Raw genomic sequence first — 16,438 nt, 5'->3', positions numbered from 1 at the left:
TTTGAGGTGAACTCCTTCCTAAGCTACGAGTCCCACAGTTGTGAATTTGTCAATACTAGTTGCTACCTGATTAGATACCGTGCTGAGATTTTATAAACACAAGATGATTGTTCCTAAATTAAATATTATCGAAATAATTTTTAGCTATTTTTAGCATAAAATACTTAACAGCGATATGGGGAAAGCAATCAACTGATTATGAAGATTAGGTACAGTAGCTGCAACACATTCCAGCTTTATCAGATGAAAAGCTAATAAATAATAATTAGATAACCCTCAGTTATTGAAGCAACAGAGAAATGGTCTTTCAGAGAGGACAAGGAGGGCTGACCTAGGAGTTTTGGAAAAATCTATTTCCAAGCAGGTTCATTTGTTTTATTGGTGCCTAGTGCTTTTGAAATTTAATCAGTTATCCACATGAAGTTGGGAAAGTTCACTTCACAGAATTTGGTTACTTAATGGCTTGATAAGAACTCTCTGCACTACCATGAAATGAAATAGAGAACAAACACATCCAGAAGAAAAAGTTTGACTTTGAATAAAAAATAAACATTCCCCAGTGTAAAAGTTCAAATCTCCACTCAGCTCAACTCAAGTATGCAACTCATAGGGCAGTCTTGGCAAGCTTCTTTCCAGCCTAGCCTACCTTGCAGGGTGGTTTAATGTCAAAAGAGCACTCCTTGGAGGAACGGAGGGATACAAATGCAACACAATTCATTTTGGAAAGTACGGATTACATACCTGTGAACAGCTTTTGAAACTTGTCTCTGAACAGCCAGATTTCTGCCTTGTAATGCATAGACAGCTGATGTAAGAAGGCACCTCTCATAAACATCATCCTTTCTTTCTGCTAGCTTTAATAATTCTTTCAGAGCTGCCGTTGCAAGTGTAGCATCCTGCCTTATCAGCCCTAAAGCACACAGAGCTTGCAGACTTCCTATATTAGGTTCCTGTAATATAGAGCTGTAAGTACAACACAGGTTACTCACTGCGCTATTACCATAAAGTAAAACATGAAAGATCTGTTCTTCACATGGGCTAGAGTTCATTTGCAGCAGAATGCAATCTTGTGCTGTGGTGAACATTCCGCCTGTGCAAGCACATCAGGTTTCCTTGCTGTTTTGGGGGTTCTCCTGATTCCCCTGAACCTATCTTGGTGGGGTGGGGGAGCAGGGAAGGCTTGTTGTACAAATGGAAGCCCTTCTGCAGGACTTCTGCTGATGGAGCTCATTAGATGCCAAAGGTGGGATTCGCCTAATATCTAATGTGATCTGTAAAATTTATTGTGCTTCTGTAGCTTTACAAAATGCTCTAGTCCAGAATGGGAAGGAGCCACAGCAAACTGGCAGAGCATGTGTTTCGTACGTAGACAATCCCCAGGTTTAAGTCCTACCAATTGCTTCTTTTAAGTGGATAAGTCAAGAATGCAGGCCTTTACCTAAATACATAGTTGTGGGATGGATGAATCAATGGTCTGACTTTAAGTCAGCCTTATATGTCCATCCTCAGATCAACATAGCTAAATTTCTACTACTAACAAGTATCTACATCTTTTTAGTGCACTCGTACAGAATCTTGCAGATATACAAGATTCACATTATTGGAAAAGGCAAGTTTAATTTTCATGACACCACTCTCCTTGCCTGCTGCTGAATCTACAACTCATAACCTATTGAGTTGTGAATTATATTTTGCCCTAAAAACTTTTTCACATACAACCTCCTTGAGATCATTTGGGGCAGTGTAATGCTACCAGCTATGGTGACTATTGTTCTGCCTCCATAGTTGGGAGGCAGTACAGTGGTACCTCTACTTACGAATTTAATGCGTCCTGAACACACATTCATAAGTCGAAAAAAATTGTAAGTTGAATCCCATAGGAATGCATTGGGAGAAAAATTTCGTAAGTCGAAGCAACCTTATCTAAAAATTCGTAGGTAGAAAAAATCCTATCTAAACTGCATCCAAGATGGCGGACGGAACTCCATTCATAAGTAGAAACATTCGTAAGTAGAGTTATTTGTAAGTAGAGGTACCACTGTATCCTTTGTAGCTAATGTTTTAATTGCAAATGAAAAATGAATGCAAAGACCAGCTTTATTATACTTCTTAACAACATCTGTTGGCAACTGGGGGGGGGGGGAAATGACCTCAAAATCATGACTCAACAAAACTGGACTGAAAATTGGTATGAAGAGGAACAGTGAAACAACTTGACCGTTGGCTGTTCTCCCCTATTTCCAGGCAAGGCTGCTGTTCCCTTTTTCTTTTCTTTTTTAACAGGAGATGGAAATTACATTCATTTTCATTTATTACAGCCAGTTTACTGAAGCAATATAAAATTTAGCTTCTAGAGCAATAAGTTCACATTTTAAAGCACTGCTTTGCCCTTCCTGATAAAACGATGCATGTTTACCATTACTCTCTAAAATAAATATGACTAATATTGTGTAGGATGCTCTTAGTGATTCAACAGATGGCTAAAACAAGAATGGTGTTGCAGAGGTGAGCATTCACATTTTATTGTATCAGATTACCAAGTGCTCCAGGCCTGAAGAATAGTTGATCAGAATCCTTTGGAATTTCAGGAAATCTGAGATCTACATAATGGCTACAGGCAAGCATTTCTGATCCATGTTAACAAAGTCTGCCCCCCCCCATTGCATTTTGGTACTGAACCCAAATCTCTGCACCCCTTTTCTGCTTCTAGTTATCAGTGCCATCATCTGAAGGCTTCCTAGTAGACTGTGCAAAGACATTTTACTATAATAATAATAATAATAATAATAATAATAATAATAATAATAGGGAAAAATGAAGTTAATGTAAAACATTCCAAATAGGTGAATATAAGTGGGACCAGCAACAGAATATTGGCTCCAGTAAATCTGGAAAAGGAACATGACAAGTACTGTTCAGACCTCTGGATACTGCCCAAGAGGTGGGACAGGAAGAGGAGGAGGAGCAAGAGAGACACACACACAGAGAAAATGACTTTTCAATTGACATCTTAACTCTCCATTCTCAGCTGCTCTCGGTGCTTGAATCAATTAATCTTTACAAGCTCTGGCTCCTTAAGAACATAAAAAGGACCCGGCTGGATCAGACCAATCGCCCACCAAGTCCAGCATCCTGTTCTCACAGTGGCCAACCAGATGCCTGTAGGAAGCCTGAAAGCAGGAGTCCTTATGAGCTCCTCCCCTGTGTGTAAGAGTAGAAAGTGAAGGGGTCCTTCTTATCCTGTTTTGGAATATTTTTAAACAGGGCTCTCTTCGAATTCACAAAGTTATGTGTTTCTGTATACCTAGAAAGTATGAAGAGCCGCTGAATTGTTCTGGGGCATCCCCATCTTGCTTTCAATCAGGAGGTATTTTAGCTACTGAGTTCACTGCGGGGTCTACAACAAAATGCTGCTGTGTACCCTTTCCACCTAAAAGGAGTGCTTCTCTTTAGGGCTCTATCATGCCATTCCATCCAAGTAGGGCATTCTAATCCCTCTCAAATTGCATTCTTTTTTTTCTCAACTGTTACATTTTGTAGCTAGTAAAGCATATACAGTGCTAACAGGACTGTGGGTTGTTGGGTTTTTTTTGCAGGGGGAGGAGTTGTTCCTTTGTGTGTGTGTGTGTGTGTGTGTGTGTTTCTGAAGATATTTTGCAGTACCAGAAAATCACTTTAATTATTGACTTCTGTAAATGCAAGAACCTATTACATACCACTTAAATAAGAGGGTTTTCGCATCATCCACTTGATCCTGCTTGTATTCCATTATTGCAAGGGCCGTTAGGATATATGCTTTGTCTTGCTCACATTCAGCAACAGAGAGTGCTCTCTCATAAGCTAGTAATAAAATAGGAACGAAGCTTAAAAATTCAAAACAATAGCAAAAAAAGGAACCATGCTCAACTATTGCCTTGATTTCCCCAAAGACATGCAGCACAATACATTAAAAAACATATTCTGTAATGGGCTGTTTGTATATCGCTCATTTGGTTAGAATGGGAATTTCTAAGTGCATCAAAACAGAGTTTTGTATTTTGTTTCCAGCTTATTTTTCTTTCAGGTAGGAGAAAGCAGAAGCCTTAAACTTGCCCTAATCTCACAGGCAGGATCCCAAGGCCAAAGTAATATCTGAAGTGGCCCAGTGAGGATGTGTACTCATATTATCCAACTTGCAGCTTTGGCTCATACTCTCAAGCTTACAATCATAATTTGACTGAGGGAGCATGACTGGAAATAGCAAGTTTTGCCCTTATTGAGTTGACTGCAAACTGCAATACAGAATACCTAGCTGAAAAAGCTATTTAGTAAGAACTCTTCAATGTCAGGAGTCCACAAATACATTTGCCATACTTATCTTGGCAAGTGTCACTGGCAAAACAATAACACTAGCCTTGTCCTAAGCTTGAAAGGATGGTAGGTAATGTGAAGTTATGCTGCACTCTGAAGACCTTCCAAGGAGCTTGGAAATGCAGTGTGCCTAATGATACAAACACACCCAGCATATTTTTCCTAGCTCAGATTTGTGCCCTGATGCATTTTGCAGATGCTTGGAGTGCATCAGAAGCATGCCTGTGAGGATGACCCCCCCCCATCATGAATCTTAGGGTGGCAGGGCTCAGGAAGAGAGCTGGGGATTATTTATTCTGCCCTGATCACTACAGGTGTCTCCCAAGCATACAGCAACTGCAGTGATGTTCCTGCTCCCACTTTTCAGCTCCAATACTGGAAGAGAGCTGGGAATATTCTATGATGTGCAGTCGTACCTTGGCTCCCAAACGCTTTGGGAGTTGAACATTCTGGCTCCTGAACGATCAAAACCAGAAATGAGTGTTCTGGTTTTTGAATGTTCGTTCAGAAGCCGGTTGTCCGGCAGGGCTTCCGCAGGTTCTGATTAGCTGCAGGAGCTTCCTGCAGCCAATAAGAAGCTGCGCTTTGGTTTCCAAATGTTTTAGAAGTCAAACGGACTTCTGGAACGGATTCTGTTGACTTCCATGGTATGACTATTGTGATTAGGAGGTTTGCAAAAACTTGATGTGATGCTGGAGTCAAGCCTCTGCCCTGCCCTGCCTTGCTGAGGTTTGGATCCTGGCAACCACAAATTCTGGCTGGGCGCTAAGCTTGGGTCAACTGAACGGACCAATCTGCAGTGCATCTCATTTGTATGAAGAGAAAAGGTATCATTTGTATGCAATAGAAAGGTATTTGAGAGAAGACTATCTGTAGAAAAAAAACCCAAAACATTGTGATCATAATGCATGCTTCTATTCACAGTACAGTGGTACCTTGCAAGACGAATGCCTCGCGCAACGAAAAACTCGCTAGACGAAAGCGTCTAGTGATTCTTTGTTGCCTCGCAAGACGAAATTTTTTTGCCGTCTGCCATTTGTTTCCGCAAGACGAAAAATTTCGTAAGACGGCACGACCCGCGGAACAAATTGTTTTCGTCTTGCGAGGTACCACTATATAATCCAGTTAACGTTGCAAATTCATACTAATTACCCTGAAGAGATGGTATGTATGGGCAACACTTACCCTTCTGACTTTCTTGGAAATGTCCTTTCTTGAAGTAAGCCTGGGCAACTCCTAAAATATCATCAAATTCTGTGAGGCCAGTCAACAAGTAAGCCTGGATGGCATCATCATAATGACCTAGAGCACTTTCAAGAAGGAAAAAGAACAAAACTCATTCATATCCCTTTCAGGCCTAATTATGAGCTCACAACAAATGGTTTGGTGCAACCGAACTCCATAAAAAACTATAAGGAGTAAATGCTACCCATGATGCAGTAGTTCATTTGTGAGCAACACTTTGGTCGATTCACCTCCAGAAATGATGTAGAATTGTTTCAAAATGGAATACTGCTATAAAGAGAGAGGCATGGGAGTGTAATTTAAGGTGCTGATCTTAAATTGTAAAGCCATGTGTTTGAATCCTGGCTACCTTAAAAATTGCTTCTCCACTGATGTACTTTGAAAACGTATTATTTATGAGATTTAAAATGCAATCAGAATACAAGGAATCAAGGTAAAAACAACACCTTCAGTCTTCCTTCCTTCAAATCTTTCTTCAAAGCCTACCTTTTCCATGAAGCCTTGGGCAGAACTGCCTAGTTCCCACACCCTATTCTGAGACTGCAATTAAGCCCAAGCACATGCAACTGAAACAACTGCATGTTACCTCTCCGTGTCCCCTATCCTACCCGTTCTCTGTTGTTTCCCATGCCAAATTTTAAACTGGGGCTGGGACCTCCCATACACACTGGTGGCACTCTATAAATCAAACAATCAATCACCCATGATACAAAATATATAGCCAACTAGTCAAAAACTAATATCCAAACACTGACACTCAACAATTCAAGTTCTATGTGTAGGCTGGGATCCAAAGGAGAATGCCATTTGTTCTGTTTGCATCTTGGCTATTAATGTCTGGAATCAATTATGGAATTAATATAGCAGATGAAGCAATCTTCTAATAAGAGCAAATGCTTAATGCAAGTCAAACCATTTACAATGCGACAGTCCATTGCACCCCTTGGAAACAGCAGAAAATCTCAGTAATTAAAATACTGGTGGATTCCTCATTATTTATTTACTACTTAGATCCTGACTTTCCTCCAAGAATCTCAAGGCAGAGTACATTGTTCTCTGTTTTATCCTCACAAGAACCCTGTAAGGTAGGTTGGAATGAGAGCTGACGACTGGTCTAAGGTCACTTAGTGAGCTTCATAGCTCAGTGGAGATCCCAGGTTTGAGATATGCTAAATTATGTCTTCATGGAGTATGAAAACGTATTACATCAAGTGACACAGGAATACCATATCCTAGTAGAAGCACAATGTGTGAATGCAGTAAGAGTCATGTTCATTATTAAAAGGTTTTTGCAAATAAGGGTTCTTAATTTTAGGGGAAGATGGAAATAACAATTTGTCCAAAAATAAGCAGACTTACCACAGTGCTCTGCCATAATTTCTCATTGCTATACAGTATTTCTCTTTATCTTCAGAATTTTTCAACAGCAGAACTGCCCTGTAAAAAAAATAAGAGGTTCAAAATTCTACATACTTATGTCAGTAAGATCAATTTATCCAAATTTTAAGAACTAGGGCTTGATTCTAGTAATTAAAACTATTTAAAAAAAACTCTCGGGTATGCAAGCCCCATGGAGAAATGGAATACCATTTTATTGCATTTTTTGACAAAACCTTTATTTCAGAGGTGTATCTTTATCTTTCCAATTATCTTATAATCTTCCTTGAGCACTGAAGATGTAGCAGGATACATATTTAAATAATGTTCATTTCACACTTGCAAATAATCAGTCTTCTAGTGTGACAGCAGCTATTCTCTGAAACTCCCTGCCGATTAATATTAGGCAGATTAATATTAGGTACATTCACTGTATTGTTTTCAATGCTAAAACTTACCTGTTTAGGCAAGCCTGTCCAAACATGGTAACTTTATTACGTATAATTGTTTTTTAAAGTTACAGGTAGGTAGCCGTGTTGGTCTGGGTCAAAGTAAAATAAAAAATTCCTTCAGTAGCACCTTAAAGACCAACTAAGTTTTTATTTTGGTATGAGCTTTCGTGTGCATGCACACTTTGTTTTTTAAAGTGTTGATTTTGTCTATATTTGGATCATTTTTAGCATATCTAATTCCTATATCTGGGGTGAGCCGGGAACATGTAACACCAGTTCTGAAAGAACTGCACCAGCTGCTTGCATGCTACTGAGCCCACTCCTCTTTAATGTACTTTTACTGACTTACAAAGCCCTATCTATACCTGGAATACCTGAAACAATGCCTTCTGCTGTATAGACCAACCCTTTTGTTATGATCTGCCAGAGGGGATCTTTTGTTGTTCAGCAGTTTACCTTTGGTAGGCATCTACGGCCTGCTTTTTCAGCTGGAGATATTCATTCAAATAACCAAGCATTATGAAGGCGCATGCATCGTTTTGGATTCTTTCTGCAATAACAAATGATGCACACACAAACAAAATGAAAATAAAAAAACATATTATTATTATTTCAATTTATATACCACCCTTTAATGTGTACAACATTAAAAACACATTACAGAACATCAATAATAAAAAGCATACTGACACACAGCCTAATAATAAAATAGTAATCATACTGTAATAGCATTCCTCTCCCCCACACTTTCACAGTTTTTATTATTATCATTATTACATATTTATTTATACCCCGCCTTTCCCTCCCTAATGGGACTCAAGGCAGATTACAGATAAAAATAAAAACAATAATTGAAAACTATTAAATATTGACAGAAGTAAAACTATATACATATATAAAATCTGTTTAAACTACACCAATAATTACTGTACAATAAAAACAACACGGCAACAGCCCTTTTATTAAAAGCCAGTTGGAACAAGAAAGTCTACACCTGCCGGAGAAAGGACAACAAGGAGGGAGCCAGTCTCGCTTCTCCAGGGAAGGTTTTCCAAAGTCTGGGAGCAGCCACCAAGAAAGCTAAATAATGCGTAACTTAAAAACCACTGGGTTCCATTTTGAGTGACTGACTTGACTGAGGCTTAAATAAGTGACATCCCTGATTACAAGGAAAGAGAAACTAGACAGATGCTTTAAACATACGAGAAATTTACCTGTGTATTTGGTCAGAGCAATCTGTGCTGTTGGAATAGCATTCATTTGAAGAATATTGTACTTATACAATTCAGTGTTTCGGTTGGTTTTATCTTGCAGGGTTGAGCACACCCAGTGGGCATAACCTTTTGCCCCTTCAGTCTGATTGAACAGAAAGCACAAGAGGAGTTAATAACTACACAACTAGGAAGCCTTAAATCTTTTACTCCTGGTTTTAAGCTTATACTCCTCTGAAATGTATACAAAGCACCTGGATCAATACTGTTTGAGCCAAATGCCAGTCGTTTCGTTCATTTGGCTAAAGCTGCGAACGTATTCCATGTACAGCACCCTGAAACAAACTCAGCCACCATGTTCCAGAAGATCCGTATAATACAGCTGAACAAAGTGCACCAGGAACATGGGAAATTCTAGTGGCAGCCTTGGACAGTCCCTCAGCTTCCTGTTTAATGGTCTGCAACCTGAAACAGGATCAAGTGCTTACATGCATGCGGAGTTCAGTTGTATGCCTGAAGAGGTCCATCGTTTCATAGCTGCCTACAGTTTCTGCAATGAGCGCCTAAGGGGGAAAGCAAAGGGGGGAAATAGCTCATTGATTTGACATAACATGCACCAGCTTTGCTACTCTTTATAAATAGCTTGTTCCTATCTTTTTCCTCACTACAGGTTGTCACCATCAGTTGCTAAATTCATCTATGATAGAACTAAAATTCAGTGCGTCCAGTTCTAGTTAGGTCCTCAGGAGTAACACTCCCAATCCTGTAGGCTAGTACTCTGAGCACCTAAGACAGGCATCCCCAAACTTGGCCCTCGAGATATTTTGGGACTACAACTCCCATCATCCCTAGCTAACAGGACCAGTGGTCAGGGACGATGGGAATTGTAGTCCCAAAACATCTGGAGGGCCGAGTTTGGAGATGCCTGACCTAGGATTTGGATGCATGGGTGATTAGATTCCTTGCACAGAGGAAATGTCCTCTGCCCTGGTTGCCTGGGTATAGGAGGCCATTTTAGCTGCAGTGGCGCACACCCATCTTTATACCATCAAGCTAATGCAAAGTTATGCGCTGGAGCCTGTATTTCAGGGTCCATACTTCAAGCTTAACTGCTACAGTCTCTGAACAACAACCAGAGGCACAGCAATATCTTGGAACAGTGTGGAAATGCCACAAAATCCATTTCTGCCAGTTTCACTATAAAAGAATAGGTGACAACAAGAGAAGTAGGAGAATACAACGAACTAGAATTTGAATGAAAAAGACAGGGAATAGTGAGGAAGTCTTTTTAGAGAGCCGGGTTTTATGGTAAGCCAGCACTCATATGCAGTAACTTAACTTGCGGGAGATCAATCAGATTCAGTTTCAATATAATCATAATGCCAATCGGAACACAGCTGGCATGTATATATGCAAGGCTGAAAGAAGTTGCTTAACATCTTACCTGCCCAATCCAACATGTTAGATAGGAGGGTTCTAGGGATTGGGCTACTTTGAAGGCTTCATGTGCTTGCTAGAAGAATATATAAAATTGATACAGAAGTGTTAAATTAGCTGACAGTGGCTGAGAATGTCACTAAGTATTTTTACAAGATACAAGTGAAATTGTACCTTCCTCTCATGTTTGACTTATAAATAATGTAAGGTAATGCTGTAATCTGTGGCAACCTGAATATTGTAAATATTTAAAAAATATCACTGTCATTTTCTATCCCCCCCCCCCAAAATGAACTAATGAAAAAGCTTGCATATGAGCCTGGATACAGTGAGCTTTGCCAGTATCTCTAGTAAGCAGAAAATTGACCCTCAAATAAGACAATGTAATTTTTTATAAAAAATATTACACAAAAGACAGAGGTCTGAAATGGAGGCCAGAAACTAGCATTAGTTCTCCCAAGAAAAGATCCTTGTTTTCTGTGCAAAACAGCAGCAATTAACTTGCCTAATTTATAACTCTGAAAACTTAGGAAATTGAGAGGGAAGCATGAACTCTCTTAGGAACTAAAGGCAAGCAAGACCTGACTTTTTACCTTGACAAGTTATTTCTCTATTTCTTATCGAGCGTAGTCCTGGTCTGTTATCTCTTCTCCCTTCACAGAACCACCCTTTTTGATACCACAATTTATGCCTCTTCCTATTTTGGTTAATCTTTCAATATAATGCATCCTTCAACTCCTTGTACTTTTCCCTCCACAAGAGGTCTAGTGGGTGGCAACACGAGAACGGGCCTTTTCTGTGGCAGCTCCCTGTTCGTGGAATGCTCTCCCCAATGAGGCCCACCTGGCACCTTCATTACCTATCAGTGGGATTTTTTAAAAATGCTTCTCTTTTCCCTTTTGGTTTTAATGTATTTATGTGTAGTTTTGTTTGTTTGTAAGTTGGTTTGGGTTGCCCTGGGCAAGATAAAGCAACTAACAAATTCAAGAAATAAAATAAATACAATTTAAAAGAGTGTGTTAAAGTTTTTAAGGTTTTTGTTGCCACAGTCTTTGAAAGGTTTTTGTGACATCTTTGAGAGGCAGGCAAGCTATTGATAATGCTGGCAAGGCATGTTCAATGGCTATGTTCTTCATCCCAATAAATATACCTTGGTTGACCCTGACAATGACATTTTGGTGTTTAAATGGTCTGATAAGCACACTAAAACAGGAAGATAGAAACTATTTTTTTACAGTTGGCACATCATTTAAGTCCTTCCATTTATGACTCTGTCTTTGGAGCAGGTAGCATGTGCACTCATACTTATTTACCTCTATGTTTCCAGTTGTTAAGTACAAGACTCCCAAATTGGTCCAGGCAACAACATTCTAGACAAAACAAAGGTTACAAAAATTAAATTTAACATTACTGAATCTCCTTTGGAACAGATACACTTGTGTAGAACACTTACAATTTGTTCAGCTTGAATAGATTTGATGAATGCATGTTGTGCAAGGACATAGTTTCCAACATCTGAAAGACAGGTCGAATTATAACATCCTCTGCTATATTCAACAGAACTCTTGAGCAATTAAGAGAAGGGCTATAAGTTTTACTTTGAAATGTACCTTTGCAACAGGCCACCACGCCCAGAGCATTCCAGTATAGATGGTTGTTACTGTCTAGCCTCACAGATTTTTTAAGACACTGGAAGAGATTGAGAGCACAGTGCTGTAATTCAGTATGTTAAATGTTTTGTATGTTATCCCAGCAGGGTTTGTTTTTGTTTTTTTAATAGCCATAGCTTAGAAATACTCCTAATAGTGATAGGTCCATTAGTGTAAACTGTATTAAAGAACACAGGAAGGTTTTTTAAAAATTACCTGTAGAGATTTCTCTAGCAGCTCACTAATCTCATTCTTGTTACTGCCCATTTCCATAAGGTGCTGTGCTTGATGATAGTAGTTTATCCCAAGATCACACCATGTATTTGGCGAAGACATCAGTTTTAATCCTCTACCATAACACCTACAGAAATATAAATCACAAAATTAAGAGCGTGATTTATATCAGCAAAACGGATGGGAAAGAAAGTAAACAAAAAACAAAAAACAATAATTCAGTGGTGCTATCAAAGGTGGTTGTGTTTCTATCCCATCTTCCTGAAAACAAATGCCTTTAAGGAAAGAGAGAAAGGAACATTACACAAGCTTCATACTTGACAGCAATGCTGTCCAATGTAGTGATGGTTAGACAGCGAGAAATCTGAATAAACCTTGGCCCACATGGCATCAATTTGGGGGCAAATTTGGTACTGAAGAATTGTAAAGCCACACATTCTAAAGGCAAGCAATAAAGGAGCTAAAATATGTTGCCTGGGCTGCAGCTGAGCAAGTGGAGTGTCAGACCCAAGGTCTAGGTTATCTCACTCACTTCATCTCTTGGGATCTGCTCCTCTCCGTTTACCCAAGACATGCATAATCTAACATTTGGGGGTTCCAGACAGTAGCTATACAGGCTGCTGGCTCACATCTATATGCTCACATTCAGTCTTTTTACCCTTTGCTCCCAGACCTGTTAAACATAGAGGTCTTTGCCCCTTTCTTTGATGTAAGATATATTGATTGCTAGATGTGAAAATATGTCTGAAGTAAGGTGGGGATCAGAGCAATGGCTGCCACACAAAGTCACTGAAATTTTCTCAAAGCACGGGAAAGCAATGTTAAGCACTTCCAGGGGAAGGGGGTTGGTTAGTTTCAAAACTGCAGTCTATTAATTTCTCCGCCTCCTCAGCTTTGAGATTATAGTTTTCTGGTCTGTGCTAGCAAAGCAGCTCAGGTGAAGGCATCCAGACCTATAGGCCATGGAATATTTTATAACACACACTGTACATTACCTTCCTCCCAGACTGAGCAGGTCACTTTTCTTTAGCACACATTTGTCTGTGTTCTGACCAATAAGGAATCCTAAAACTTTCACATTCACTTTGGATGGTGAAATGACAGAAACACTGCTGCAGGCATCTCCAAGCAGTTTCCAAAGGCAGGATACTTCAGGGCGATGCTTTGCTGCTCTGAAAGGGGTAAGAAAAATCAGAAAAGTGGAGTCCATCTAATTTACCTGCTACCTTTTACCAAAGATAAAGCTAAAATCTTCTCAGCTGACAAAAAGCATTCTCCTTACATGCCTAAAAACACCCCAAGTATCAACTTGTGAAGAAAAACCAATGGTGCTGGATTTCTTCTATACTGTATGCCTCAAAGCACTCTATAGTTAATTCTTAACATCCAGTTATTGAGTTTAACGAGACTTATATGCATTCAACTCTTTCTGGATTTCTGCCCATCTTTCTGATCCCAAAATCTATGGGAGTTCCAATGAGCACATGGGCTTCGTCATTCCCTGTCAATGCTGGGAACTTCTTTCAAAGCAGGCATGAGGATGCATTTTACCTCCAATGCTGAAACAAATAGGAAATGGTTTGTATATTCAGGCATGGCCAAACTTGGCCCTCCAGCTGTTTTGGGACTACGTCTCCCATCATCCCTAGCTAACAGGACCAGTGGTCAGGGATGATGGGAATTGTAGTCCCAAAACAGCTGGAGGGCCAAGTTTGGCCATGCCCGGATATATTGACCTTTATCATTTATAAGATTCAGCTCTTGTTTGTGCGTTTCCTACTACTTTACCATTTAAAATTGATGTTGTTTGTTGAAATAAGGCAAGCCTTAAGCTGCTAATGGAGATTAATATACGAACACTAACCTTGCTAAAAAGCCAAGAGATTGTTCTATGTAGTCCAGGGCTTTCCCATCCAGGTAATCAGCAAGGGCAGTCTTGGCCATCATGAGATAACACTCACCCAGACCTGAATAGAACTAATAGCCTGTTAGTATGGGGTAAAACTGCAAGAAGGATGATCTAAGCTCCTAATTCTCATACAAAGGCCAATGCTGGAAAACTATTTGATGCACACTATGCAGGTCAGCGGTTCGAATCCCTGTGACGGGGTGAGCTCCTGTTGCTCAGTCCCAGCTCCTGCCAACCTAGCAGTTCGAAAGCACATCAAAATGCAAGTAGATAAATAGGAACCGCTACAGTGGGAAGGTAAACGGTGTTTCCATGTGCTGCTCTGGTTTGCCAGAAGCGGCTTTTTTCATGCTGGCCACATGACCTGGAACAGGGGTTCCCAACAAAATTTTCTCGAGGACCCCTCATCGAGCCGCTATTGTGACAAGGACCCCCATTAATTCCTAATCCTAAAATTAAAAAGTGAGAGCCAAATTAAGAGTCTTTTTATATTTTATATTTATACGTTTTTTACAGTTACAATAGAGTACTCCATCAGTATACAGTTAGTTTTAATTTTCAGTTCTTAATGAGATGAGTTAAATCTGTCCTTTGAGTCCATTATTTCTGAAATATTAGGTTTGTTTACAAACACTACTGTTTTGCAAAGAGGCAGCGCGCGCCAGGGAGGAGGGAGGGGAATGGAGAAGACAGGGTACCTGCGCAGTAGCGCACAAATGAAGCCGACGCGCGCAAAGCATCTTGGGGAGGTGAGCGTTAGTAGAATGCGCGCGCTGCCTCTTTGCAAAACAGTAGTGTTTGTAAAGCGCCACCTAACGGCATACAGCAGAACTACTGCCTCTATCTAATTCTAGTTTTGCGCTAGACTCTGCTCATGCAGGAAGCGGCCAAAACAAAAAATCTGTTATCACACGAAATATATTTAATATATTTTTTATTCTAATAGCATCTTGCGGACCCCTCTGGCATAGCTCACGGACCCCTGGGGGTCCCCGGACCACCTGTTGGGAACCACTGACCTGGAAGCTGTACGCCGGCTCCCTCGGCCGTTAATGCGAGATGAGTGCACAACCTCAGAGTCGGTCACGACTGGACCTAATGGTCAGGGGTCCCTTTACCTTTATGCATATTTAGCATAATTTTTAAATCCTTAGATGCACATTACTAGAAATACAACAATAATCTGAGGATGATGAGGATATTAGTATCACATATACATGCAAGTTATTTCCAAATACAGTAAGTGAATACAAGGAACTAAGGGGTGAGGGATATCTTTACCTCCTTCCTCATTCAAGATGTAGAATGATGGAAAAATTAAGCAAGTGAATGAATTCTCCTCTTGATTTTTGTTAGAATACATAGAAGAAAGTACTTCTACTAGCTATTTGTTAATCTCCCACATATTTAAGGTATGTCAGAGGTTAACAATGCATAGCTCCAAAATAGGCAGATCTCTACAAAATACTCTTTCCTGATGTCTCAAGAGCAGACTACTGCTTTCTTTCACTTCTAAATTAGCTATACTGACTTCCAATCACCTATACCAGTGCTGGGCCACTTGTGACCCTCCCAGGTATTGTTGAACTCCAGTTCCCATCAGCTCCAGCCAGCATGCGGAATAGTCAGGAATTATGGGAACTGTAGTCCAACAATATCTGGAGGGTCAGTGGTTACCCACCAACCTAACTCTGTAGGCGTAGTGAATATATAGTGTATATCTTTGTACCCAAAAACAAAACAAAACATGAATACCTTTCAGCGCAGGGACATAATCCTTTGATTTCTTCAAGATGTGCTGATATTCTGCAATAGCATCTTTATATTTTCCTAGAATCTGTTCAATTGCTGCCGCTTTATAGATGCTGTATATAGACTTGGGGTTCAGTTCTCTGGCCTTCCTGAAAGACTTCAATGCAGTTGTGTAGCCACCTCTGCTCAGATAGGCCTCTCCTAGAGATTCCCAACAGTTGGGATCCTTTGGATCTGCTCGCAGAGCTGCCTGCAAACTGGGCACATTGGAATAGTAGTTTATATTCAGAAGTGTTGGGGCTGCTTTCGTTAAATCCTCCTTCACAGCCCCAAGTAAAACAAAACTATTGGGGGCTACCGATTTGAAACAGAATTTACACTAGTTTTGTTTTTGTTTTTTAAGAAGTACCAATGGTTAATTTTGGGGGAAACCACCAGTCTTCACAAAAGCAGTACATTCAGTTCACTGGGACTCGTGCAAGGATGCTATGGAAGCTGCCAGGTTCTTCTCCATCATTATTACATATATTAGTCACTTGTTACCTAAAAAGTCTCCAAGTAACTTACACTTTTAAAAAACCAAGTTTGGATGGCCATGTCCAATTTCTGTGCAAAGGTAGAATCCTGCACCCTGCATTCACAGAGTATAGCAAGGCTGCCTTGGAGCTCCATGACAACCCTACCCCACCTTCAGCCTCCAAACTTGTCACAATTTGCAGAGGCCATTCAATTATACCAGAGGATATTTTTCCCCTGCCTGTTATCCTTCCATGCTCAAGGTTCCTGAGTTCATGATGTTGCTGCTGCTGCTGAAGCAGGTTA

General features: G+C 40.1%; 1 protein-coding gene across 3 annotated transcripts in view; it reads right to left on the bottom strand.

Moving 5' to 3' along the window:
- SKIC3 (SKI3 subunit of superkiller complex) overlaps positions 1-16,438 on the bottom strand; it is a 43,673-nt gene that overhangs the window by 13,114 nt on the left and 14,121 nt on the right. For all 3 annotated transcript variants that reach the window (XM_035099721.2, XM_060280187.1, XM_035099723.2), the window contains exons 17-31: positions 15,620-15,873; positions 13,820-13,922; positions 12,951-13,127; positions 11,938-12,082; positions 11,683-11,761; positions 11,526-11,587; positions 11,386-11,442; positions 10,080-10,148; positions 9,124-9,198; positions 8,639-8,780; positions 7,881-7,974; positions 6,955-7,032; positions 5,536-5,660; positions 3,717-3,840; positions 742-963 (exon numbers count right to left, since the gene is read on the bottom strand). In XM_035099721.2, the coding sequence (XP_034955612.2) occupies positions 742-963; positions 3,717-3,840; positions 5,536-5,660; positions 6,955-7,032; positions 7,881-7,974; positions 8,639-8,780; positions 9,124-9,198; positions 10,080-10,148; positions 11,386-11,442; positions 11,526-11,587; positions 11,683-11,761; positions 11,938-12,082; positions 12,951-13,127; positions 13,820-13,922; positions 15,620-15,873 (1,806 nt within the window). The remainder of the gene's footprint in view (positions 1-741; positions 964-3,716; positions 3,841-5,535; positions 5,661-6,954; positions 7,033-7,880; positions 7,975-8,638; positions 8,781-9,123; positions 9,199-10,079; positions 10,149-11,385; positions 11,443-11,525; positions 11,588-11,682; positions 11,762-11,937; positions 12,083-12,950; positions 13,128-13,819; positions 13,923-15,619; positions 15,874-16,438) is intronic.

Source organism: Zootoca vivipara, chromosome 11, assembly GCF_963506605.1.
Source record: "Zootoca vivipara chromosome 11, rZooViv1.1, whole genome shotgun sequence".
Taxonomy (NCBI): domain Eukaryota; kingdom Metazoa; phylum Chordata; class Lepidosauria; order Squamata; family Lacertidae; genus Zootoca; species Zootoca vivipara.
This window is presented reverse-complemented; position numbering and strand designations above follow the sequence as displayed.